The sequence below is a fragment of the Malaya genurostris genome, chromosome 2 (genome assembly GCF_030247185.1).
Source record: "Malaya genurostris strain Urasoe2022 chromosome 2, Malgen_1.1, whole genome shotgun sequence".
Lineage (NCBI taxonomy): Eukaryota > Metazoa > Arthropoda > Insecta > Diptera > Culicidae > Malaya > Malaya genurostris.
The window spans coordinates 255018887-255043400 of NC_080571.1; the positions used below are offsets into that span (position 1 = coordinate 255018887).

General features: G+C 37.0%; 3 protein-coding genes across 3 annotated transcripts in view; 1 reads left to right on the top strand and 2 right to left on the bottom strand.

Moving 5' to 3' along the window:
• The first annotated feature begins 6904 nt into the window (after window positions 1–6904).
• On the top strand, window positions 6905–8825 carry LOC131429563 (5-methylcytosine rRNA methyltransferase NSUN4). Its single transcript, XM_058593776.1, has 3 exons — window positions 6905–7223; window positions 7287–8554; window positions 8615–8825. The coding sequence occupies exons 1-3, from the start codon at window positions 7161–7163 to the stop codon at window positions 8757–8759; spliced, it is 1476 nt and encodes a 491-aa protein (XP_058449759.1). The 5' UTR covers window positions 6905–7160; the 3' UTR covers window positions 8760–8825.
• Window positions 8760–10050, bottom strand: LOC131429564 (general transcription factor IIH subunit 3). Its single transcript, XM_058593777.1, has 6 exons — window positions 9973–10050; window positions 9731–9911; window positions 9476–9671; window positions 9176–9421; window positions 8948–9120; window positions 8760–8884 (listed from the first exon to the last, which is right to left on the bottom strand). The coding sequence occupies exons 1-6, from the start codon at window positions 9977–9979 to the stop codon at window positions 8821–8823; spliced, it is 867 nt and encodes a 288-aa protein (XP_058449760.1). The 5' UTR covers window positions 9980–10050; the 3' UTR covers window positions 8760–8820.
• Window positions 10051–14420: 4370 nt separating this feature from the next.
• The window catches only part of LOC131429565 (sialin), a 29719-nt gene continuing 19625 nt past the window's right edge, over window positions 14421–24514 (bottom strand). Inside the window, exons 2-4 of the mRNA XM_058593778.1 lie at window positions 21584–21789; window positions 15539–16612; window positions 14421–15477 (exon numbers count right to left, since the gene is read on the bottom strand). Of these exons, the coding sequence (XP_058449761.1) occupies window positions 15265–15477; window positions 15539–16612; window positions 21584–21789 (1493 nt within the window). The 3' untranslated portion in view covers window positions 14421–15264. The remainder of the gene's footprint in view (window positions 15478–15538; window positions 16613–21583; window positions 21790–24514) is intronic.

Sequence of the window (24514 nt, forward strand, 5' to 3'; positions counted from 1 at the left end):
CATATCGTATGTCATTACAGCACTGACAAGAAAGTTCAACGACAAAATTTAATAGTTTTTGTTTTCAACCACAATTGAATTGTAATTCTATGTACTTTTTTCGTTTGAAAATGCGACTTTTTAAGTTGAGATAGAATTCAAACGCTCAATACGCAACGCCACGTCAGGTCATAAAACTTCTCATTCTGACAATAAAGTTTCATGATGCCATGACTTCCTTGATTATCAGTTCAAATTCGTTTCAAATTATATTATATATGTATTTCAGTGTTCATCATCACATATCTGCACGGAAGATTTCCATTTAATATGCGCAATCAAACACTAATAGACAGGTCAGATGAAAAAGTTTCATTATTTTATTCTTACATTTTGTGGTATCTGTTTGAATATGTATTAAATTGGGAAAATCCGTATTAAATTTGCGAAATCTGTATAAAACCTGGACTCTGTATTGAATCTGTATGCACATGTGAAAATCAGTATTGTACAGATAAATCTGTATAAATGGCATCTCTGCTAAGTATGCAGTATTAGATGCCAGATCTGCAGATTTGTCTGTAAATATGCAGATATCGCACATAGTGATGCAGACATTTTTTGTTGAGCAGACTTTTGCAGACTATTGGAAATCGATTTTTTCGCAAACTTTCGTCAAAATTCACAGACTTTTGAAATTGTCGCGACCTTTTTTTTGCTCGCCAAGTCATTTTAGCGTACCATACTTTATAGAGAAATTGCAGATTTTTTTACGGATATACAGACTTTTACCCTGTCTGCAGATATTTGAAATTTTTACCTGACATTTCTGCTTACTGGGTGCGATCTGTCTGATGTTCGAAATTTGCTGGGGAAATAGTTAAATAACGTTATTCGGGACACTCTAGCAAGAATATCAATAATCAAGTGTCATGATCAGCGTTTTTCCAAAAATCGGTATGCGGTGCAAAAATTTATCTGTACCAAGAGAATTGATTTCGTTTCAAGCTGACAGAATCTGTCATAAACTCTATCAAAATCGAGTGAATTGTAAGATTGTTTAAGATAAGCAATCTAAACGATTTCAACCTGAGATGACAATTGATATGAGTTTGTCGAAATGAAAAGACTTGCTGCGGCTGCTACTTCGGACTCCGTAGTGAGCTAAAATTCCGTAGTTTATAGTGATACTTCTTGTTACCTGTATGGTCATATGGCAGAATATTTTCGAGTACTCGACATGTTCGAGTTAATTATCTGTATTTCGACGATCAAGTGGAGAATGGCGCAAACGCATGAATAAAGAGCTGTTCCAATTATACAATACAATAGATTGTAGTGGATTGTAGTAGACCTCGCACTCGCTGAAAGCTGGATTTGTTTTGCTTAACAAGGATATATCTAACGATTTTAGTCCATATGCTATAAAAATTTATAAGAAAAATCAATGGAGATCAATGATATGGAATTCTGATGTATCAGATGTTATTCTTTTTAGCTTGTGATTAGGATTCATCCATAGTTAGATTTCATTACTGAATTTTAATACTGTAGTCGCAGATCTCACAAGCTATTTGTCAAATATTCGAGTCCCCCCCTGGAAGAACTCCTAGTATTCAAAGAATCAGCCAATTTTACAAATCGATTGCGGAACCATTAAGAACAGAATATCAAATTCGGCGTTAGAATATATAACCCGTACTTTACTTGATACATTCAAATATATATATATATATATATATATATATATATATATATATATATATATATATATATATATATATATATATATATATATATATATATATATATATATATATATATATATATATATATATATATATATATATATATGTGATTACTTACTATAAGCATAATTTTAATGAAACTCTCTCCATACAAATTTGCAATGTCATTACTTTAGTAATCATTAAAAATGATTTTTTTTTTTTTTTTTTTTTTTTTTTTTTTTTTAAATAACTATTTATTGGAATATGAGTTAAAATTAAATTATTAAGATTTAAATTGGGTGTTCAGCCACAAGTGGTGACTTTTCAGCCCTGTTATATATATATATATATATATATATATATATATATATATATATGATTTGGTTATTACCATGAAGACATCATTTGCTTCCGCAATTCTGAGATTTTTGTGTAGGGAAAATTCTAAACCTACTTGTATTGTGTAATGGGGAAAAGGAACTTATATACTAACTTACTAACTAATACAGAGAGCGAATCGATTCAATTGAAGATTGCATCGATTTTTGTCGGAATTTGCTTATAATATTATGTGACATTACATCTAATGGTTCTATATTTGTGAGTCTGTGTAACTCATTTGTACTAAACCAGGGAGGACGCTTCAGAATCATTTTCAGAATTTTATTCTGAATCCTTTGAAGCGTTTTCTTCCTGGTGGAACAACAGCTTGACCAAATTGGTACCGCATAAAGCATGGCTGGTCTGAAAATTTGTTTATAAATTAACAATTTGTTTTTTAGACAGAGCTTAGAATTTCTGTTTATAAGAGGATATAAACATTTAATATATTTATTACACTTTGCCTGGATTCCTTCAATGTGATCCTTGAAAGTGAGTTTTTTGTCATACGTTAAACCTAAGTATTTAGCTTGATCAGACCATGTCAATTCCAAGCCATTCAATTTGAGAATGTGATTATTGTTTGGTTTAAGAAAAGAAGCTCTTGGCTTGTGAGGAAAAATAATTAATTGCGTTTTTGCTGCATTTGGTTTAATTTTCCATTTTGACAGATAATCACTGAAAATATTTAAACTTCTTTGTAGGCGACTGCAGATCACTCTTAGATTTCTACCTGTGGCTAACAGACTTGTGTCGTCACAGAATAGCGATTTCTGACAACCAACGGGTAGATTTGGAAGATCAGAAGTGAAAATATTATACAAGATTGGAGCTACACTCGAACCCTGCGGAACACCGGCACGTACGGGTAGCAATTCAGATTTACAATTCTGATAGCTAACCTGAAGAGTACGATCAGTTAAATAATTTTGAATCATTTTGATCAAATAAATAGGAAACTGGAAATCAGACATTTTTGCTATTAAACCTTTGTGCCAAACACTGTCGAATGCTTTTTCTATGTCTAGAAGAGCAACTCCAGTGGATAACCCAGAAGATTTATTTGATTTTATCATGTTCGTTACTCTGACAAGTTGATGAGTAGTTGAATGTTCATGACGAAATCCAAACTGCTCTGGTAAAAAAATTGAATTCGCATTTATATGAGTCATCATTCTTAACAAGATAATTTTTTCAAAAAGTTTACTGATAGAAGAAAGTAAACTAATTGGGCGATAACTTGATGTTTCTGCTGGGTTTTTATCAGGTTTTAGGATAGGAATTACTTTAGCGTTTTTCCATCTTTTTGGGAAGTAAGCTAATGAAAAACACTTGTTGAAAATTTTAACCAGGAGTCTCAAGGCAACATCGGGAAGATTTTTAATAAGAATATTAAAAATTCCATCATTACCAGGAGCCTTCATGTTTTTAAGTTTTCTAATAATTGATTTAATTTCATCAAAATTCGTCTCAATAATGTCATCGTGTGATAACACTTGGGTTGAAATATGATCATATTTCAGTGAGACTTCATTTTCAATAGGACTCACAACGTTCAAATTAAAATTGTGGACACTCTCGAACTGCTGAGCAAGTTTTTGAGCTTTTTCGCCATTTGTAAGAAGTATTTGATTTCCTTCCTTGAGAGCAGGAATAGGTTTCTGAGGTTTCTTAAGAACCTTAGAAAGTTTCCAGAAAGGTTTAGAATATGGTTTAATTTGTTCAACTTCTTTAGCGAAATTTTCATTTCGCAAAAGAGTAAATCTATGTTTAATTTCTTTTTGTAAATCCTTAACTATGTTTTTCATAGCAGGATCACGAGAACGTTGATATTGTCGTCGACGAACATTCTTCAACCGAATGAGCAGTTGAAGATTGTCATCGATGATAGGAGAATTTAATTTAGTTTGAGCTTTGGGAACTGAAAGATTTCTAGCTTCGATAATATAATGATTCAAATTATCAATTGCTGTGTCGATATCCGCAGAATTTTCTAAAATAGTTTCATGATCCACATGATTTTCAATGTGAGATCTGTAATCCAACCAATTTGCTCTATGATAGTTGAAAATAGAACTAATTGGATTAATTATAGCTTCGTTGGAAAGTCTGAATGTTACAGGAAGATGATCTGAGTCAAAATCAGCATGAGTAATCGGTTCACTACAAATGTGACTTTGATCTGTTAGAACCAGATCAATTGTAGACGGGTTTTTCACGGAAGAGAAACAAGTAGGATTACTGGGATGAAGAACTGTAAAGTAACCAGCTGAGAGTTGATTATGAAGTATTTTACCATTACTGTTATTTTGCCTACAATTCCACTGGACATGCTTAGCATTTAAGTCCCCTATTACGAAAAATTTCGATCGATATCTTGTAAGTTTTTGCAAATCGCCTTTAAAGAAATTTAATTGTTCGCCGGTGCATTGGAATGGCAAATATGCTCCAGCGATGAAATAAATTCCATGAATGGTTTCAACTTCGATTCCCAAGCTTTCAATAACTTTAGTATTGAAAGAAGGTAAAATTCGATGTTTAATTTGCCGTTGGACAAAAATGGCAACTCCACCACCAATTCCAGTAAACCTGTCAAATCGATGAACCACATAATGTGGATTACTTTTCAATTTTACATTTGGTTTAAGAAAAGTTTCTGTCACAATGGCAATATGAATTTTGTGAACTTTGAGAAAATTATAAAATTCATCTTCACTCGATTTCAAAGATCGAGCATTCCAATTTAAAATATTCAAATAATTATTTAACATCACTGTTAAATTTTAAATTCATTATAATATTATTTGCAAATTTCCATCCAATTTGAAATGCTTCAAAAAGTGATGAAGTTGAATTCATTTGGATGATCATTTGAAAAAGTTGATCTTGTAGGTAGATCATTTTATTTTCAGTTATATCGCCTAAATCGACTTCATTTAAAGAAGCGAATGGCATTGAAGGAATATTTGTAGGTAGACTGCCATTAGAAGAAGATGATTTGGCCGGTCTACCTATTAATAAATTGTTTTCGTTCGAAGAAGAACTGCAAGGCGGTCCTGTGTTTTGATTATTTACATTAGAAGAAATAGGAGATAGATTTCTACCTAATATACCAGCATAACTGACATTAGAAGAAGATGATGACGAGGTCGATCTACCTGTCAATAAATTGTTTTCGTTAGAAGACGAATTGGCAGGTGCCTTAGAAGAATTTTCAGGTATGTTCTGTAAATTTAAGGTCGTTGATTTGACTTGTTGTCTAAGCGAACGAGCGTTTAAAATTTTTTCCCTGACAGGACATTTCAAATAATTGGATTTATGATTTCCATTGCAATTTGAACATGAAAATTTATCAGTGGTTTCATTCATTGGACAAGCGTCTTTCGAATGCGATTTACCACAATTCAAACACCGTATATCCATATGACAATTTTTGGTTCCATGACCGAAGCCTTGGCAACGACGACATTGCGTTAAGTTTGCAATACGATTATGCCGTTTATAATGTTCCCAATGAATTTTAATGTGGGAAATGAAACGTACTTTTTCTAAAGTTTTCAAATTGTTTACATCACTTCGATTGAAGTGTATTAGGTAAAGTTCATGGGAAATTCCAGAGCGTGGTTTAGAAGTACCATTCGCTCTTTTTTTCATAAGTATTACTTGGGAAGGGGCAAAACCAAGCAATTCTTTTAGTTCATTTTAATTTCATCAATACTTTGATCATTTGATAATCCTTTCAAGACAGCCTTGAAGGGTCTGTCTGATTTTATATCATATGAATAAAATTTATGAAGTTTCTCGGACAAATATCGAATAAGACGTTCATAATCTTCCAATCCATCCACCAAGACTCGACATTCTCCTCTTCGTCCGATTTGAAATGAGACTTTTACTTCCGGGAGAAAAGTAGAAAGCTCAGTACGGAATGCTTTGAAGTCGGAAATCATCACCGTCACTGGTGGCATAGATTGATGTTTCTTCCCAGAACGACAAGCGTCCATTTTGGGAATTTTTGAAGAATTTTCTTCTATGTCGCTACAATCGGATTCAGGAAGAATCTCGTAAATATTGTTAGACGGCATAGGATCAACGGAAGGGAAATCCGTCCGTTGTCTTTTATTTTTACATTCAGATTCTATAAGATCGTGAATGCTATTAGAAAAATGTTGAATAACGGATTGTGATTTATTCCGTATTGAATTATTTTTAGCCTTAGGCTTGTTGCCTTTCCGGTTGGACGCAGGCATTTTTGAAATTAATGAAATTTTAAATTAAATTAACTAGGCTAAATTAGTCTTCGATTAGACTCCTAGCTAGCCTTAAAAAAGGCTGATTAATTTCTTAGTCACTCTAATATCACTCTTTGTATCACTTAGTCACTCTAATATCACTCTTTGTATCACTTAGTCACTTAGTTAGTGATTCAGGTAGCCTTGAAAAAGACTGAAGCCTTGAATCAATGAAACTCTAGGTAGCCAGAAAAAAAATTCCAGGAGCCAAGAGCTATACGCGTGCGGTGCGAACGACTGTTCAACACCGACTGATATTAATAATTCTCGTGTAATCAGCCAGCCTATGACATATGACTTACAACTTTTTCCTCTATATCGTACTTCCTAATAGCAATGGAAAATAATTGACTTAAAATATTCTCTAAATAGTATTCCTGGCATCGCTTGACAAATTCACATTATTGGGTGGTGTGGGTGGTAAACAACGTACTGTTTGATTTTTATATTCACCACGAAAGCACGTGCGTTTTTGTGTTCTAGACATTTTATTCAAACTATCATGTGTGCATTCTATATTAAACTTTCTTGTGTAAAATTAACAAAATATTGAATTTTCTCACCACTTTTTGCACAATGTTTTACTCCAAATGATCCACTATTATCATTTTGAACGTTCGACGAATTAATAATACTTTAAAAAAGTAAACAAACTTTGTTTTTGCTTGCAGATATGATCATTTAAAATAAAGATCTAGATTATTACAACCTTTGAGACATCGAGGCTGGCTGATTGAAGAAACTAATATTAAATAATAATAAAATAACGTTCAGAAATATGCTTCGAACTAGATTAGTTCTGTTTACTTCAGTCAGAAATAAACACAGCAAAACACATTGGGTAATTATGCGAAGTAAATATTATCTTCCTTGAATTGAAAATATTTGGTTTTCATCTAAACAGTCGCAAGTCGGCAAAAAACAGCTAGCCACGGATCGGGCACTGGATAACTTTGATGATTTCTACGGCCAGGTATTCGGTAATCGATGGAAGAGCATCCGAGTGGCTCTTCTGACCGAACACAAATACATGGCGATGGTTAATCAATTTGGCGACACAGAAAAGACTATTGATGCTTTGGTAGCCGATGGTGCTATCAATGTGCGGGACATTTACATCGCAAAAAAGCAGTTCTTGACCGATGGAAATAAGGACATGTTTTCCGAGGATAAAGTTTTCAAATTACAACAAACGATTGAATCATTCGTTGAAAACCAACAGAGACAGGAAGTTGAACGATTGTACAATAACGATGCGCCAGAAACAATGACCAAAGATTTTGAACAGAACGAAGAGCAAGTTGCAGTAGATTTCAACAAGTCTCTGCATCAAGCACTGCAAGACAGTACCGATATGGACTTTCAACGTCTGATAGACCCTAATTTGGGAACATCTGCTCTGCACGAATTTGTACCAGCAACCAAATTGAAGGGTATGGAAGATTTTGTTCTCGAATCCGAACACTACAAGTATTACAGTAACAGTGCAGATTTTCCAATAAATATTGAAATGGAAACCAATTTTGAAATTCCTGAACATCTGAACATTTTTTCGTATGAACGAGGGAATGTTTCCGACTTTCGAACCCCGAGGAGCTGTTCCACGGGAGTTCTTTCTCATTTTCTTTTGGACGGGGCTTCTATTCTTCCGGCTTTGGCTTTAGATGTTCAGCCCGGCGATCGAGTTCTGGATGCATGTGCCGCCCCGGGAGGAAAGTCACTACTGCTACTGCAAACTCTTCGGCCTGGGACGCTGGTGTGCAATGACGTTCAGGAGAGCCGTGTTAATCGAATCAAAAAGCTAATGAATAGCTATTTTTATGATTTTGGGAAAAGTGGAAAAAAAGATCGATGCTTCATCACACAAGCGGATGCGCGTGATTTGCAGGAATACGGAATGTACGATCGGATTTTGGTAGATGTTCCTTGTACTACCGATAGGCACTCGATTATGGAGAACGACAACAACATTTTTAAACCCAGTAGAGTTAAGGAGCGTCTTCGATTGCCAGAACTGCAGGCGGGAATTTTAACAAATAGCATCAAACTTCTGAGGCCCGGTGGAACCTTGGTATATTCCACCTGTAGCCTCAGTCCGGTACAGAATGATGGTGTAGTACACATGGCACTTAGGAATGTTTTCAATGATACAGGAATGACGTTAACGGTTAAGTGAGTTATGCAAATAGTTTTCTTTTATAACCAGTTTAAAATTTCTGCACTGTTTTACAGAGACCTGAGCCTGGTGATGAAACCATTTTCGGATATCTATAAATTTGCTCAATCAAATACCCTGAAATATGGTCAGTTGGTGCTGCCGTTTCTCCCGGTTAATTTCGGACCAATGTACTTTTGTAAGTTAGTGCGTAATAGTTAATTTACTGTAGAAACGATGAATTTAACTGTATTTGTAAAATAGAAGATATGCGAAGCAACCATTATACTCTCATTTTTTTCTTTTTTGGCTTAGCTGCAATTGTCGCGGGTGCCTTGAATACGGTGCTACAAATCGGAAAAAATATGTTATTATTTGTGAAAACCTTTTTCAAGTCATTGTATGCTTACTGGCACGTTGTACAGATCGGGCTGAATTTGCAGAAAATCGATAAACATACTGAGCACACATAGCCAATATCGATAAGCTCTCGATGGCAGAAGCAAGCCGCACGGTAATCTACTTTTACTGGGGGTGGAAGCACCAATTTGCAACGCATTTGGGGTTCTGGCAGGAAAACCCACTGAAACAATTTTTTTTTAAATATTTACTTCAACGTAACTGAGATGAATATTTACCAGCAAGTATTGCAAGAATCCGTCCAACTGAGGCAATTTCAAATATTGTCCTCCCGTGATATCACAGCCTTGCTGGAGGAGAGTCAGTGGTTTGTCTAAGGCGCAGACGTCCAACGTTACGGCCTGTTTTTGAGCGGTGAAAAACACGTTCATGTATGTCATGTACTGTGAAGCGCACTCGTTGCTTCCGGTAACCACCAAAATGCGAGAGGTAATTTTTAGACCTGGCGGTTTGTTGCGATTTATCTAGAAAATAAATCGTAATTAAAAACAGTAAAACAAGATCAGACTGCTGCTTACTCTTGCGATATAACACAGAGCCATGGCCATGCTGCCGGCTAGAAGCGACTCGGCGGGTGCCGTCAATCGCGGGGCCTCGTTGATTACTTTGGCCAATTTCTGCTTGATAGTTTTTTCCACTAAGGTAAAGACTTCGAACTGCCCATCAACCTGACGGATTTCCAGAGGCTTCCCTGGTGTCGGATAAAGGAATTCACTAAAGAAATAAGTGTAGGAGTTAATATCAAACGAAGTGGAGCACAAACAGATACATACGTTGCATGATGATGGCAAGCAAGTACAGCCAATTTATTTTGAGCTTTTTGCATGAGATGTGCATTGGCGAACGCCACGATAGAATCGAGGCATTGTGTTAAGTGATGGGGGTTTGTGCGTATGATTTGCTGAGACGGGTTCGTATCCAATACAATGACCAGTAAGCTGGCGTCCTTATTTTCTGAAAGAGTCGTCGTTGTAATTAGAAACTGTAATATAAAACAATTTAGCATTGCGCTTACCATCCATCGTAACTTCGCATGCTTGTAAACATTTCGCCGATATACGTCAAAAATATGATCTTATATTCACCACACCAGGCACAGACTGTACTGGGGATTGAACAGTATACCAGCGTTGCCAGGTCATTATTCCAAAAATCAGTATTCGGCGCAAAAAATCTATCTGTACCATATCGGTATTAAAATCTCTTCTACATAATACCAGGAAAATGTCACGACGACAACCTTTTCTCTTTTCTATTCAAAATATTTATCGGTATGATCCGTGAATCATCGGCATACCTGGCAAAGTTGCAGTATACTGCCGGTGAATCAGAAATTGGAACATACACGGAGGCGCCGCAAAGCCGCAAAACAATCTAATTTTAAGTACATTCCAAATGGGGGGTTTCGTTGAATAATCTAATTTTAGGTAAAGTGGCTCTAGGTAGTTTAAGTAAGGCACGTGCAAAAAATAATTATGAGTTGTATCTACTCAATGGTAAGTTATGTTTAGTTGAATCGTATGACTCAGTTTCAGGTTGATACGGTTTACCTAATTTTAGCTTATTGAACGAAACTCTCGCTGTTGGGTGGTTTTGCACTTTGTATTTTTACAACAATGGAAAGAGCGAATGAAAGAAAAGATTTAAACGAACTCAAAATTAGGTATAAATCAGTCAAATAACAGATAGTTCTTATTTTCCGTGTATGGTCCGGATATGTAAGTTTTTTTCTTCAGTTTTGAGGAGCAAAATAAAATTAAGTTTCTCAGACTATGATTTTTTAGATTTCATTACAATTTGAATGTTGCAAAAATGTTTCATAAATAAGGATCTTAGAATGCATTATCGGGTGACTTGGGCCATACAACAGTAGGCAGCTTTGGCCCAATTTAAACAATTATAAATTCAATTCAGCTGTTGTTCAAAGAAGGGCGAATCTTACAAAAGTAAACAAATCTTAATTCACACAGGAAGCATAAAAGTAAACAAATCGAAAAAGGGTGAAATTTTATTTTATGTCGATTTATTCAGTAGATATAGAAACAAAGTGGTAAAATTTGCATGCCATTTAAAGATAAACCAACAGTTCATCGACCAATCAAAAATTGATCTGAGAATATACGATAATTTCTAAATAGGATTTGAAACCCAAGTCGAAACATTCAACGACGTTTTTCTCCATTTGTTGTCAATGTTAGATTCGCCCTTATTTGAATTATGATAATTCTGGGTTAATTTTTCAAAAGGGCGTATAAGCAAGTGACAGTTTCTCTTTGTTTACTTTCTCTTCTATTAATTACCAAGCGGTTTCCACGTTTATCACTCAACTCTGCAAGAAATGATACCCGAAACTTTCGACTATCAAACAGAATAGTTATATCAAAGAATATCTTTTTAACAACATCACAAAAATCGAAAGAGAGAGTGCTTAAAGAGAAACTGTCACTTGCCTATACGCCCTTTTGAAAAATCACCCGAGAATAGTGAACCAGGGATGTCAGGTTCACAGATTAATCTCTGTTTCACAGATTTTGAATTTTCATGCCCAGGTTTTAAAACCGACACAGATTTCTGAAAATGATCACAGATTTTCACAGATTCTTGAATAAATCACAGATTTTCACAGATTTTGGAAATCGAGCACAGTTTAGCACCAAAAACTACAGAGCTTGTTGGTAGTGAGACCTTTTTTTTTTTGCTCACCAAATTGATTTTGAACTGCTATTGGGGTACGGAAAACGGTCACAGATTTTCACAGACAGGTTTTGGGTTTGATCACAGATTTTTGACAAAATGACCTGGCATCCCTGCCCGTCAAATGCCAACAAAATTTTAAATTTTTATGTAGAAATTAAAAAAGCCTCTGTTTACAAAAAAAATCACAATGATTGTAAGGAGGTACACTAATACGCCAGAGTGTTGACTTTTTAAATACCTTTCATTTGCAGTTATAAAAAAAATTCAAGTGTAATATGGCCCAAGGCGCAGGCTTTCCCCTATTGTCAAAACCTCCGGAGCCGGGAACTGGGAACCGGTATAGTCGATGTCGGTTCATTTTGCCATCAACTGTTGGCTGATGATGGACTAGAGCTGGTGCATCCAATGATTTGACCACGATTGATTTCACACTGTAACTAGTTGGTAAAAGCACAAGGCAAGCATAGACAGAAACATTTTTACAAGATTTGAATTTGAAAATAGTTTTTTTTTCTATGCTGTATTTCCATCCTATCCACTACACAATCCTTTCCTTCCCATCACAAAAATGATGAGAAACCATGGCAAGGCATAAATCTCCAAACATACAGAGGAATGTACCACTTGATCCAATTTGTTCTGATTCTTGAACATAGCTTTTAAATTAAAACAGAGATGGAAATTTAAAAGAATTATTGTGTGTTTTAGCTTCGTCGGTCTGAATGGCGGATTGAAATTTTAAACAAACTTAGAGCAACACAGATAAAAATATTTTGTGAATTTACATCTATTTTCATGCACATATTTGGAGCAGGTAATTAAACATAAAAATACTTTACAATTCTGTACGTTTCAATATAATTTAATCGCAAAACAAGCGTTAATTGAAAGATACAGTTATATTCATTGAAAATTCAATGCAATTCAATTTAGTTTTGCATCGATGAAGGTTTTCAATCAAAATTTCGATTCAACTCATGTCTATTCCATGTTACTATTGATTTACATCTCGTGTAAATTTCATTATTTCTTTCTGTGAAATTCAGCAGCTAGAAGTTCTATATGGAAGATCTAAAATAGAACTGAAACTGGAACAAACGAATCTTCAGCAAGCCGTTCTAGTTTTATTTATTCGAACAGTTCTCCTGTCAAATTTAAAACTGACATACGACCCGGGTTGGCGGTTCAATGCATAGGGCACGGGTCTTATAAACCAGTTGTCATATGTTCGAGCCCCGACCTGGAAGGATTCGTAGTGTCAGTAGGATCGTAGCACTAGCCATGCAATGGTTCTGTACACTCTGAATCGGCTGCGAAGTCTGTTGAAACAGAAGGTCAAATTCCACTACAGGAATGTAATACCAAGGCTTTGCTTTTTTTATACGACGCCGTTCTATTATTTCTACACATGAAACACGAGTAAAACAATTCTTGGGCTACCAGTTTTTCTTTTTATAAAATCCAGATTTAAATTTTAAAACTGACATAAATTATGCATCTAGAACTACTGAATAAGCCCTTAACACTGTAGCTCTGGAACCGGGAGTCGGATCTGAATGAAATTCGTTAGTATAATCTATGGAATCGTAGGACCTTTCACCAACTTTTTTCTAAGTTTGTTAGAATCAGTTCAGGCCATCTCTAAGAAAATTAAATCAGTTTTTTAAAGCGGCCCTTACACGAGAATTATGCTATTTTTAATGATTACTTTAGTAATGGCATTCCTAATTTGTATGGTGAATGCATCAATACACGTTTATTGAAAATGACACTACTTTTTATTAATGATACTTTTAATGACAGTGTAAGGGCCGCCTAAGCAACCTAGTGCATATTTTTGTCACATACACACACAGACACTTTACTATGTCGACGAGCTGATCAGAATGGTGTATGTCAGAGATTCAATAGCTTTTCTTTATCAGATAGGTAAAAAAGAACAAAATCTTATTCTAATGCTAGTATAATGACGGTGTATCCTACATAGTTTAGTTCAGAAGACAGGATTCTGGCTAGAATATTTTACATCGAAACCAATTTAACAGTCGATTTTCAGTTTAATAGTAATATTATCTCGGGTCGGCGTATCAGAATGTAAGGCCCTGGTCTTGCAAGCCGCATGTTGTATTTTCGATTCTTATTTATTTATTATTATTGTATATCTTTTATTTAACCTCGGCTTGAACTTAAATGCGGTCGTTAGAAGGCGAGATACTTAATTTTTGTAGGATCGTAGCTCTATATTTGCTAGGCAAATGTGCTGTAGACTTGCGAATCGACAGCGAAGTCTGGCCAAGTAAGTTCGAATAAAAGGGAAGCATGCAGAATTTCCTCAGTATCTAAGCCGTAACTTCCATATCCAACGATCGCTTTGAGTAGTGGGCCGAGGCCAGATCCGCGTCTTTGTCCTTATGGTATTCCTTGGCGAACGACTCAATTTACGGTAAGCTTCTTACACTACAAATTTGCCCGTTCGCCGCCAGTCCGGAGCGATTTTAAAATTTCTCGCTGATTTTTAGCCGCGCCGGGAAATCGAGTTGACCATCTTATTCAGCCGCTGCCGCTGCGTCATTGCCTGCAGCTCCGAAACCAGTGGGCGGGACTTTCGTTTTCCAATATATATGTTCATGTTCACCAGGTACTTTTCACTGTTTGGCCGGTTGCACCGTCGCTCTGTCGCATAATAATTATGGTATGTGATATACGAAAAGCTGTTATAATCTCCATTATAACATTATGTGAATTTTTGTTAAAAAATTTTATCCGTTCCGGCTAGTAAAACTTCACTTTATTTCTGTTTTTGATAGGTATATCATAGATGAATGATTCATTGATATATAACAACATGGGGTCATACATTCATATGTTCATTTTCTCAGTTTTACAATTGGTTTGTTTATTTTGTTTTTCTATTTTGCATCTAAATAAAGTCATTCTTTACCATAGGATCCATTTCTCTGTTTCCAACTTTTAATTGTATTTTTCGTGTTCATGTTAATTCTAGTCATAATATCTAAACATCGTATTTAAAGCATTTTTGTGTGTTTTCATTCCAGTGACAATTCTAACACTATAGCTCCTGGTTTTAGACTAAATGCATGTAATTTACTTCGCATTACGGTTGCTATTTTAGGTTCAGTATCAAGCGTTCAATTCTAGATTTCCTTTAGTTTTTGGCGATCGAAACCCTTGGATTAAGTTTTGACGCTTATCGCCATGGTAGGTGTTTTTAGAGATTGCTTCTGAAGTAAAAAATAGTGCTTAGTTTTTGCTGTCCGTGTTTATGGGTTGCAACAGAAAATTTGTCTTTATTGTTAAAATTTGACTCAACGAATTAAGTATCCCGGATGATAATAAGTTTTGTCTAGTTTCTATAAATGTTGGTTTTTGTATTTGTAAACAAACCTTCATTATACATAGGTAAAATACATATAAGTACTAATTTTCGAAATTAAGTAACTCTAGTTTTTAAAATCGTAGTAACGGCTTGTAGTACGATAATATAAAATCTCATGTGAAAATAAGAGCACTGAAATCATTTTCTGTCGTTTTCTTGACATTGTGGCAAAACATATGAGAACTATTTGCTGAGATAATTCAGTTGTCGTGTTTATTCTCCTTGGTTTGAGTAAGTCTGTTTCGGGTTCTTGGTGTTCAGCGGAGTTGCTTCTGCTTCACCATTTTCCACCGCGCCATTGGTGGATTTGTCGCCCTTATTCCATGATTGTTCCTCACCCGAGCCCAAGAAACTGTATCCCAAAATCTCGAGAATATAGAGACCGATCGTCACGAAGAAAATAACACGCCACGCTTCGATAGTTTGCTAAAATAGTGAAAATTGTATTACACGGATTACTACACAAGTGTTCAAAAGCTCAACTTACATTTCCATGGGTAATCTGTCCGACAAAGATTGGTACGGTGATACCGGGCAGGGTGGCAGCCGTGTTTGTGATGGCCATTAGTGTACCGGCATAATTTGGTGCAATATCAATGTGGTTGGATAAGAAACCGCAGAACATACCACCAATCGAGGTAATACCTATGGTCATCAGAGCAACAGCAAGTCCGCGCTGACATCCGATATAGCACAATGCCAGTAGGCAGCACATTGGAATTACGGATGCAATCAAAGTGGCCGTTTTCCGGGCGATTGTAGTGTTGATCTTGCCGCGAGCTCGGAGTGCATCCAGAGTTTTACTTAAAGCCATACTGAAGAACCACATTGTCAGGAAGGGTAGAGCAGTGACGACTGCGTTTTCCTTAATATTGAATTGAAGTACTTGTTTCATGTAGAACGGAAGTTCGATCAGCAGCATGTACCAGCCCCAGTTGTTGCATACATGAGCAATTAGAATCCCATAGAACGGTCCGGATGTGAAGACTTTCTTCCACGGAACGGCTGCCTTCGGGCCACCGTGTCCTGATCCTTCCGATCCGAGAGAAGAGGTAATGAAACTTCTTTCTTCTTCACTTATCAGCGTCTGCTTGTTCGGAGTATCCTGAGCTAACCATACCCACAAAATCATCCAGATGCAGCTTAGTCCTCCCATTACGTAAAATACCGATTCCCAACCTATACTGCCAGCTAGCACTCCGGCCATCAACATAGAAATAACCGTACCCAGAGCTGTACCGGCGTACACGATTGCCGACATCACAGACCGTTCGTTGGGTGGAGCCCACGAGGCCAACATGACGTGCATAGCCGGGAAGGTTACTCCGCCTCCAATACCCTCTCCGATACGCATGGCCACCATGGCGCCCCAGTGCAGTTCAGCGGCGATTGGTGTCAGCAGAGTGCACACCACGTTGATGAACACCGAAAAGAACATTACCCATTTGGCGGAGAAGCTTTCTGCAATTCGTGCGCCGGGAATCTGTGACACGAAGTAGCCCCAGAAGTAACAGCTGAGAATGGTTCCTTGCAGCGGTTCACTCCAGGTGAAAGGTCCGTCCTGTAGAATAAAATGTAATGAAATTTTTATTAAATTTATTTCAAGATATAAATGATTTCACATTTCCCATAATATGACGATTGTTTTAATTTGGGCTCGAATAAATGACATGAGATATGAATTGACTGTTATTAATCTTTCATCAAAGTTCATCATAATGCATTCGAAAATAATTGTTTTTGAGAAAACTCGCGTAATGGGTGCAAAGAAATGCAACAAGCTTACAAAAAAGATTTGCTATCTATAGCGGCTTACACGAAAATTATTCATGTCATTTTTAATGATTACTAAGTAATGACATTCCAAATTGTTATGGAGAATTCATCATTACTACCCTTACACGTTCATTAAAAATGACATTACTTTTTAGTATTGACACTTCTGATAATCTTCTCACGAACGGACGTGAGGTGATAGACAGGTGGGAGCAGTACTATGACGAGCATCTGAATGGCGAAGTACAAGATACGGAGAACGGCACAGGAATCAATCTGGGTGCACGCTCAGCCGACGACAGATTCCCAGCACCTGATCTGTTGGAGATAAGTGAGGAGATCGGCAAGCTGAGGAACAACAAAGCCGCGGGAAATGATCAGTTACCAGACGAGCTGCTCAAACATGAAGGAGAGGCACTGGCTAGAGCGCTGCTCTGGATGATTTCTAGGATTTGGGAGGAGGAGTTTCCACCGCAGGAATGGATGGATGGAGTGGTATGTCCCGTTTACAAAAAGAGTGATAAGCTAGATTGTTGCAATTGCCGCGCAATCACATTGCTGAACGCCGCCTACAAGGTACTCTCCCAAATCCTTTGCCGTCGTCTATCACCAATAGCTAAGGAATTCGTAGGAATGTACCATGCGGGATTTACTGGAGCCCGCGCCACTACGGATCACATATTCGCGATGAGACATGTGCTCCAGAAGTGTCGTGAATACAACGCACCCACGCATCACCTATTCATTGACTTCAAAGCGGCATACTACACAATCGATCGAGAACAGCTATGGCAGATAATGCACGAATCCGGTTTCCCGGATAAGCTGACGCGATTGGTCAATGCAACGATGGATAGAGTGATATGCTACGTCCGAGTATGTGGGACGCTCTCGAGTCCCTTCGAATCTCGGAGAGGGCTACGGAAAGGTGATAGACTCTCTTGTATCTTGTTCAATATTGCCCTGGAAGATGTGATTCGAAGAGCGAGGATCGACACGAGTGGCACGATCTTCCGAAAACCCGTACAACTTTTTGGCTTCGCTGACGATATTGATATTGTGACACGTAACCTTGAGAAGATGACGTAAAACTTACCTCGGACTGGCCATAAATGCGTCAAAAATAAAATACATGAGAGGAAGAGGTTTTAGAGAAGAAACACTACGCATCCCACCACGAATATTGATAGACGGTGATGATATCGAGGTGGTTGACAAGTTCGTGTATTTGGGCTCACTGGTGACCGCCGATAATGACACCAGCAGAGAAATTCAGAGACGTATTTTGGCAGGGAATCGTGCGTACTTTGGACTCAGAAAAACCCTTCGATCGAGAAAAGTACGCCCATCTACAAAACGCTCATTTGACCGGTTGTTCTCTATGGCCACGAGACCTGGACTATGTTGGCAGAGGACCAACGCGCCCTCAGTGTTTTCGAAAGAAAGGTACTGAGGACCATCTATGCCGGAGTGCAAATGGAAGACGGAACGTGGAAACGGTGTATGAATCACGAATTGCAACAGCTGCTAGGAGAACCACCCATCGTACGGACAGCTAAAATCGGACGTCGTGAAAAACTCGAAAAAAATGTCTATTCGGATGTGTCGAAAGAGCAAAACAAAGGATAGACATGGCACTTCGGTGCAAATAAGTGATTTGTAAATAGCAAATACTTTACGTCGGCTCAGCGGCTTATGTTGAATCGTTAGGTAGCGTTAGCAGTTCAACATAAACTGCTGACGCACTGATGAGCTGAATGCGAAACGTAAAAATTGAAATTAGTCATGAGCACTTTAGCACAAAACGGTACACATGAGGTACCAAACCCCTGAATGAAAGATTTGCATCCAAAAGCGTAAAGCTTATTGAACTGAATTTAGCTGCGAGATGATCGCAAAATTTAAATGTACATATTAGTGGATGTAATATTCTGTTATCACTCAAGAAAATATGGCAAGCTTAAATTTACGTAACGCATGCTTTTCATTTTTTCTAAGCGTATATGATGAAATAATTGAAACGCGGTATCCCGCTTGTGGGAAATTCAAAGATTCGGGCAGCTGTCATAATGTTGCTGGCTAAATTGCGCCATTCTCTCGCCACGTCACGTCTTGCAAGATCGCTCTTCCTTTTTGCTGTTCGACTTCATTTGATATTCGTTAATCCTGCATGTACATCCAAAAACAAAATCCGAGTCTTGAGGCCAGATAAATGAAATGGAAATACTGGTATATTGAGAGAAGAAGTTTTGAATATCATGTTTGGTAATGCAAAAGTTTTGTTATTACCCTTTATTGAAATTTTAAATGAAAAAATAAAAATAAAATCAAAGGCGCTAAAAAAGAAGAGCCGATTCTAAACGGTCCTGCCAGCATTGTATGTCAAAAATCCGGCAGAAACAGAGCCGTTAATAACCGTTAGGCGACAGTTGATGCATAGTTGCCAGACACTTGCCGGAGTTCTGCCAGCGTCCCGGCATAAGCTTCTGGCAGACACTGCCAGACGTCTGGGAGGAAAGCTGCCAGGCACATGCAACCGGAATGGTGCTTCTACACACGCCGGGTATTGCTGAATAGTGAACAGTGAAAAGGAATACCTATTCTTATCCCCCTAGTGATGTGATAATGCCTTTCTTTTTCATCGACACAGTTTCATTAAAATATTTTGTGCCTTTCATTGAGATAATTTTTGACAATAATTTGGCCTCATTTTTTAAACCAATTTATTCAAATTGATTCGGGTAGTTCACAAAAGCATGCTTCAGAGTTTATGTCATATATTCGGCAACATTGCTCAGATCAAGCGTACTAGCAATAATACATTCGAACGTGATCATAGGTCACTATCCGGAATAATTATACGGATAAAAATAAAAGAGAAAAGAGCGTTTACGTCACTTATACCATTTTATCTCCGGAGAAATTACAGCTATTCAATCTTCGAAGTTGATCAATGACCTCAATAGTAGCTTTCAAACAAGCCTGAGTTCGTTGAAATCGGTTCAGCTTACTCCAAGAAAATTTAGTGCTAAGAAATAAAGTGAATTTTGTCGGTTACGACAGCTATATCATCTTTTGATCAATGACCCAAAAGTAGCTTTCAAATCAACCAATCAAGTTTGTTAAAATCTGTTCAGCCACCTCTGAGAAAATTTAGCGGAACGTCAAAATACATTTTTAACATTTCTTTGGGTAAGCCTTCTTAATGATCGAAAGGTACCAACTTTTCAATATTTAAACGAAAAATTAAAATAAGCATTTTTTTCTGTGCGATTTTACAAATTCTGACCCATGATCTTTCTATACGATAAGGACAAAAACTCTAAATCAAGTAAAAAGTAGTAAATTAATAAGTAATTAAATTGTGCAAGTGAAATTCAAGACTTGCAGATAGAATTTGTTTTGATTGGCTTGATTTACAAATGCATTCTCAGCTCTCGGTTGATTTAGATAGCGTCTTAATGGCTATCGTATGTTTTGGCGCGTGAGGATTGTAAAAGAAGTGAGATAAGTAAGATGAGCTTAGCTTTATCTCAATAGCTTATCAATCTCTTTTGAGTGAATAGCAGGAAGCTTATGCTATTATTTCAAAATTATGCAATGATACGTTTTCAAAAAAATATCTCAACTTATTTTTCGGTTGGTAATAAAAAAAACTCGATTGATCGGGCTTCGAACTTAACAAAGTTGTACTGAATATGTGATATGTGTGAATTTCCACAATAAAAGCGCGAAATTTGAAAAGACAACTCAAACAATCGGTTTTCCATTCGTGGTTCAATTGACACCAATATATAATCAAAACGATCAAGAGTTGAGGTTTGTCAAAATTGGTCAAACTAGTTGGAAACGAATTCTGTCCGTTAGGCTCAATTAAAAATAAATTCTTCGTCCAATAAACTGCCCGGTCCCGATGGAGCTCCAGTTCAGCATGGATTTTTCCTTTCGATCAAATGTGCGTGAGCTAGAATGTGGAATGTTTATCATTTGTTCTGGACTTTGCCGGAGAATCTCGTGTTGCCGAAGGGGCTTTAATACATATATGAATGTATCCGATGTACGGCGAGTGCCGAGTAAAAACCGGAGTTGATTGAACGACTTATTTTCATCAGGAGACCATCGTTGATTAAATCGAGTCTATATTTAGACGTAAACCAAACACATAAAATCGAAATGCAGTAAATTCTTGTACCAGATGTAAGTGTAGGATTTATATCCAGTTCAGTGTTGGTTGTTGATGATGCCGATGTATTTACAAGAGCTTCAATCTGTCATATTTCAATGTTTAGCACATGTTTAATTGCATGACATTGCAAATGAGGGCATGTTTGTGATTTTACGCACGTGAGATTTTTTATTTGAAATTAGTAGAGTTGCCGATCAACTGGGATGTTATGATATAACGATTTGAACACCTTACATAACTTTCTCTTTAAATTCGGACCAAGGTTGACAGTTGGTGGCACCTTTCAGGTTTGATGTAGGAATTAATTAGTTGTAAGTCTGCTAGAAATTAAGGTGCTAGAAATTAATTAGTTGTAAGTCTGAAATGTGCATCCGTTCAAATGAAGTTCGTTCCAAAAGACATCTGCGGGGTACCAGTTGGTCCCGTGTTTAATCTTACATAGTTGTACTTCTGCTGAGCCGGTTTATTGGCTTCTCATTTGCATCTGTCACATTTCTTCGGTTGAAGAAAAAAAAAACACTTCATTTGCGATTGCGCAATGGTGCAAAATTAAGTACCTATTCTGCTTACCTCCACTGCCTCGGATGAGTTGCTTCCCTGACAGACCGGTTCGGCGATGTGCGACTCGGACATGACGTGTACCGGTGCGCTGTGGGCCAGTGCCGAGTGGTTCAGCATGGCAACCATCGCGACACTCAGATTCACCTTCAACCCGTAGATGATGGCCATGGCGATGGACCCGAGTACGGCCAAAATGTACCGGGCCGGGACCAGTGCTGGAATGGGACAAAATGATCGGGAATGTTTATTAGATCAGTACGTGATGCAGTGTCAAAAATTAACGCCTCGTAGTATTTTGCATAAAGACTGGGTATTTTACATATAAGTTGAGTTCGAAGTGATGAGTTTTGCAAACGCTGTTTTTTTCTTCTTATTCACCAATAACATAGTTTATGGATAAGCTTGTGCCCGAGGTTTGGAATTGGCAACAAAACGGACTGAACAAGAGGCGCGAAAAATGCACCATTCAAATGGGTGTAATTAATTTTGTTCTTTGTTGTGTTTCAAATCGCAAATTGCGCGGGATGTACGAGTAGGTGAAGTTGGAGTTTGTGGAAATGATGGCTTTAAATAGAATACTATACGTAACCATGTTTACTGCTTACGCTGAGAGACAGAATATTTTCAATGAAATTGATTTTGTTCACTGGTTTATTATTTTGCATTTTCTAGTAAACTTGAACCGCATTATTGTTGTGTTGTTATTTCAAATGCGGGAAGAATTTCGTATCTTTTGCCCCGACTTTAACCATTTGTGATCGTTTACTGAGGGAGCCGTAACACGTCGGTTAATAAGCCCTCGGTCTGACAGAGAGACGGTATCACTAATGAAAAGTCCCTCTTGTGTTTAATAGAGAATCATTCAGATATCATCTGTCACAATCTGTCATGACATGTGCTACATTAGTGTGTTAGTTGTTGCCATTCAATGACACTACTTTTGAATAATTAGAAACAATGGAGAAGAACAATTTTTCTCAGTAAGCCAATCTGTGACACAAATTCAAAAAGATTCATTCGGGTCAATTCAGAATGATTCTAGCAATTCATAAAAGTGTACTTCAACACTTGCGTCGCTTATTCAGTGTACAGAACGTCTTTTGGTCCAGTTTATCACAAGGCTTACCGTAGTGAACAGTGTTTTGGTAATATTTACATGTAGCCATCTGATTGTCGTAGGTGACAAATGATTTACTCGTGATCCTTGTGTCCTGTTCGAAAGTCACATAAGAATGTATAACCTTCTATAAACGCATGCGTAACATACATACGCCATTCAGAAAGTTATTGCATACTTCCTTTTCGATAAAGATAATCTCTGGAATTCAATGCACACGCACTTCTATTGCATTATTATCCTGTATCCATATAAACTGTTATGTTGTTAGCGAATTGAATTGCTTCCACCTCTCTATAGATTGAATGTTAACAGCATGTTTTGTTGCACTGAAACAAATGCACTCGTTTGAGATCAAGATGCATTTGTTCCTTAAGCAAACCTTCAAGTTCTTGTATCGAAGGTCGAACTTTGCACTGCCTGAAGTCAACAACAATTGTATTCTGCCGCAGCGATTCCGGTAGGTTTTGTTCAATGTGTGTAAGAAATTTAACAGCGTCTTGGCAATGTGGCCACCAAGTAGCAGTTCGCCTGTTGATACGCTTTGAGCAGCACAGTAATTGCTTATGGGATCTTGCGTTAAAGCCTGCATGCAAAATGGTACGCAACGGATTTTTAGTGAATTGCTCACTTGTGTACTTTACACAGGTTCTTTTTTACAGCTGTGTACCATTTCGAGGTTAATTTTGACTTTTCGTTAAAATTGGAGATTTATGGCGATAGTTTTCAACGGTAAGTTAAATTTAATTACAACCACGGCCCAATTTAAAGTTCGACGGATGAAAAAATATTTGGGATTATTTTGCACTGAAAATAAACTAGTGACAAGTGGTGCAATAAATAGAACTTAAGAAGAGCTAAGAGAAAAATTTACTTCGTTTGACGATTTGTTAAAGCTTTTTATTGGAGTATTTTCTTTTTTTTTTTTTCATAAATACATTTATTTCTTAAGGCAGTTTACATAAGTTTTTCTTCGCCGTAGCATCACTTTTACATAATATTCTTATCCTAATTTAATTCTAACATAGTCACAACGTTTTGCATTTATTAAAACATATTCTCTTATTACTTAAATATCATCTTAGGTAACTCGTCATTAATTATGAAATCTACTCGGAAATATTATTTGAACCAAACGATTAACTTCTATAAATTATAAAATAAGCTGTTATTTTCAGACATTTTGTTAATAATTTCATAAACTGTTTCGAGTTTGTTTGTATCATTACATTATTTTTATTCTAATTTAGCTATTGGTTGAACTCATGGACGCAGCTGGGATCAGAACTAAGTCTTGAAAGGGGCCTTTATTAAATTGAAACTCCAGTTTTCTTTATGAAATGATAAATAAGTTTCATGTATGAAAGGTCACGACAAGCAAGAATGTCTCGAACTGGGATATTGGATAGTCTACCTTGGGTACGCAAAGAATTTATTAGTTGAGATCTGACATCACGATACTCCACGCATGTCCAAACGACATGATCAATATCTCGATAACCTTCGCCACAAGCACAATGATTAGTCTCGGAGAGCCCAATTCGAAGGAGATGTGCATCTAACGTGTAGTGATTGGACATGAGTCTGGACATCACACGAATGAAATCTCTACTCACATCCAGTCCCCTGAACCATGCCTTTGTCGATATTTTCGGAATAATTGAGTGCATTCACCGACCCAGATCATCTTTATCCCAAGAAGCTTGCCAGCTGGCAAGTGTTCTTTGGCGAGACGAGCTATAGAATTCGTTGAAAGCAATTCTCATAAATTTCACCCTCAATAGCACCACGTTTGGCTAAAATATCGGCTCTTTCATTGCCAG

Coding starts and splice junctions, on each gene's coding strand:
- LOC131429564 (XM_058593777.1), bottom strand. Junction 9,121..9,175: donor GATTCTTGCAATACTTGCTG/GTAAATATTCAT, acceptor AAATTGTTTCAG/TGGGTTTTCCTGCCAGAACC. Junction 8,885..8,947: donor CCGATCTGTACAACGTGCCA/GTAAGCATACAA, acceptor TCCGATTTGTAG/CACCGTATTCAAGGCACCCG.
- LOC131429563 (XM_058593776.1), top strand. CDS start 7,161: ATGCTTCGAACTAGATTAGTTCTGTTTACTTCAGTCAGAAATAAACAC. Junction 7,224..7,286: donor AACACAGCAAAACACATTGG/GTAATTATGCGA, acceptor TCATCTAAACAG/TCGCAAGTCGGCAAAAAACA. Junction 8,555..8,614: donor GGAATGACGTTAACGGTTAA/GTGAGTTATGCA, acceptor ACTGTTTTACAG/AGACCTGAGCCTGGTGATGA.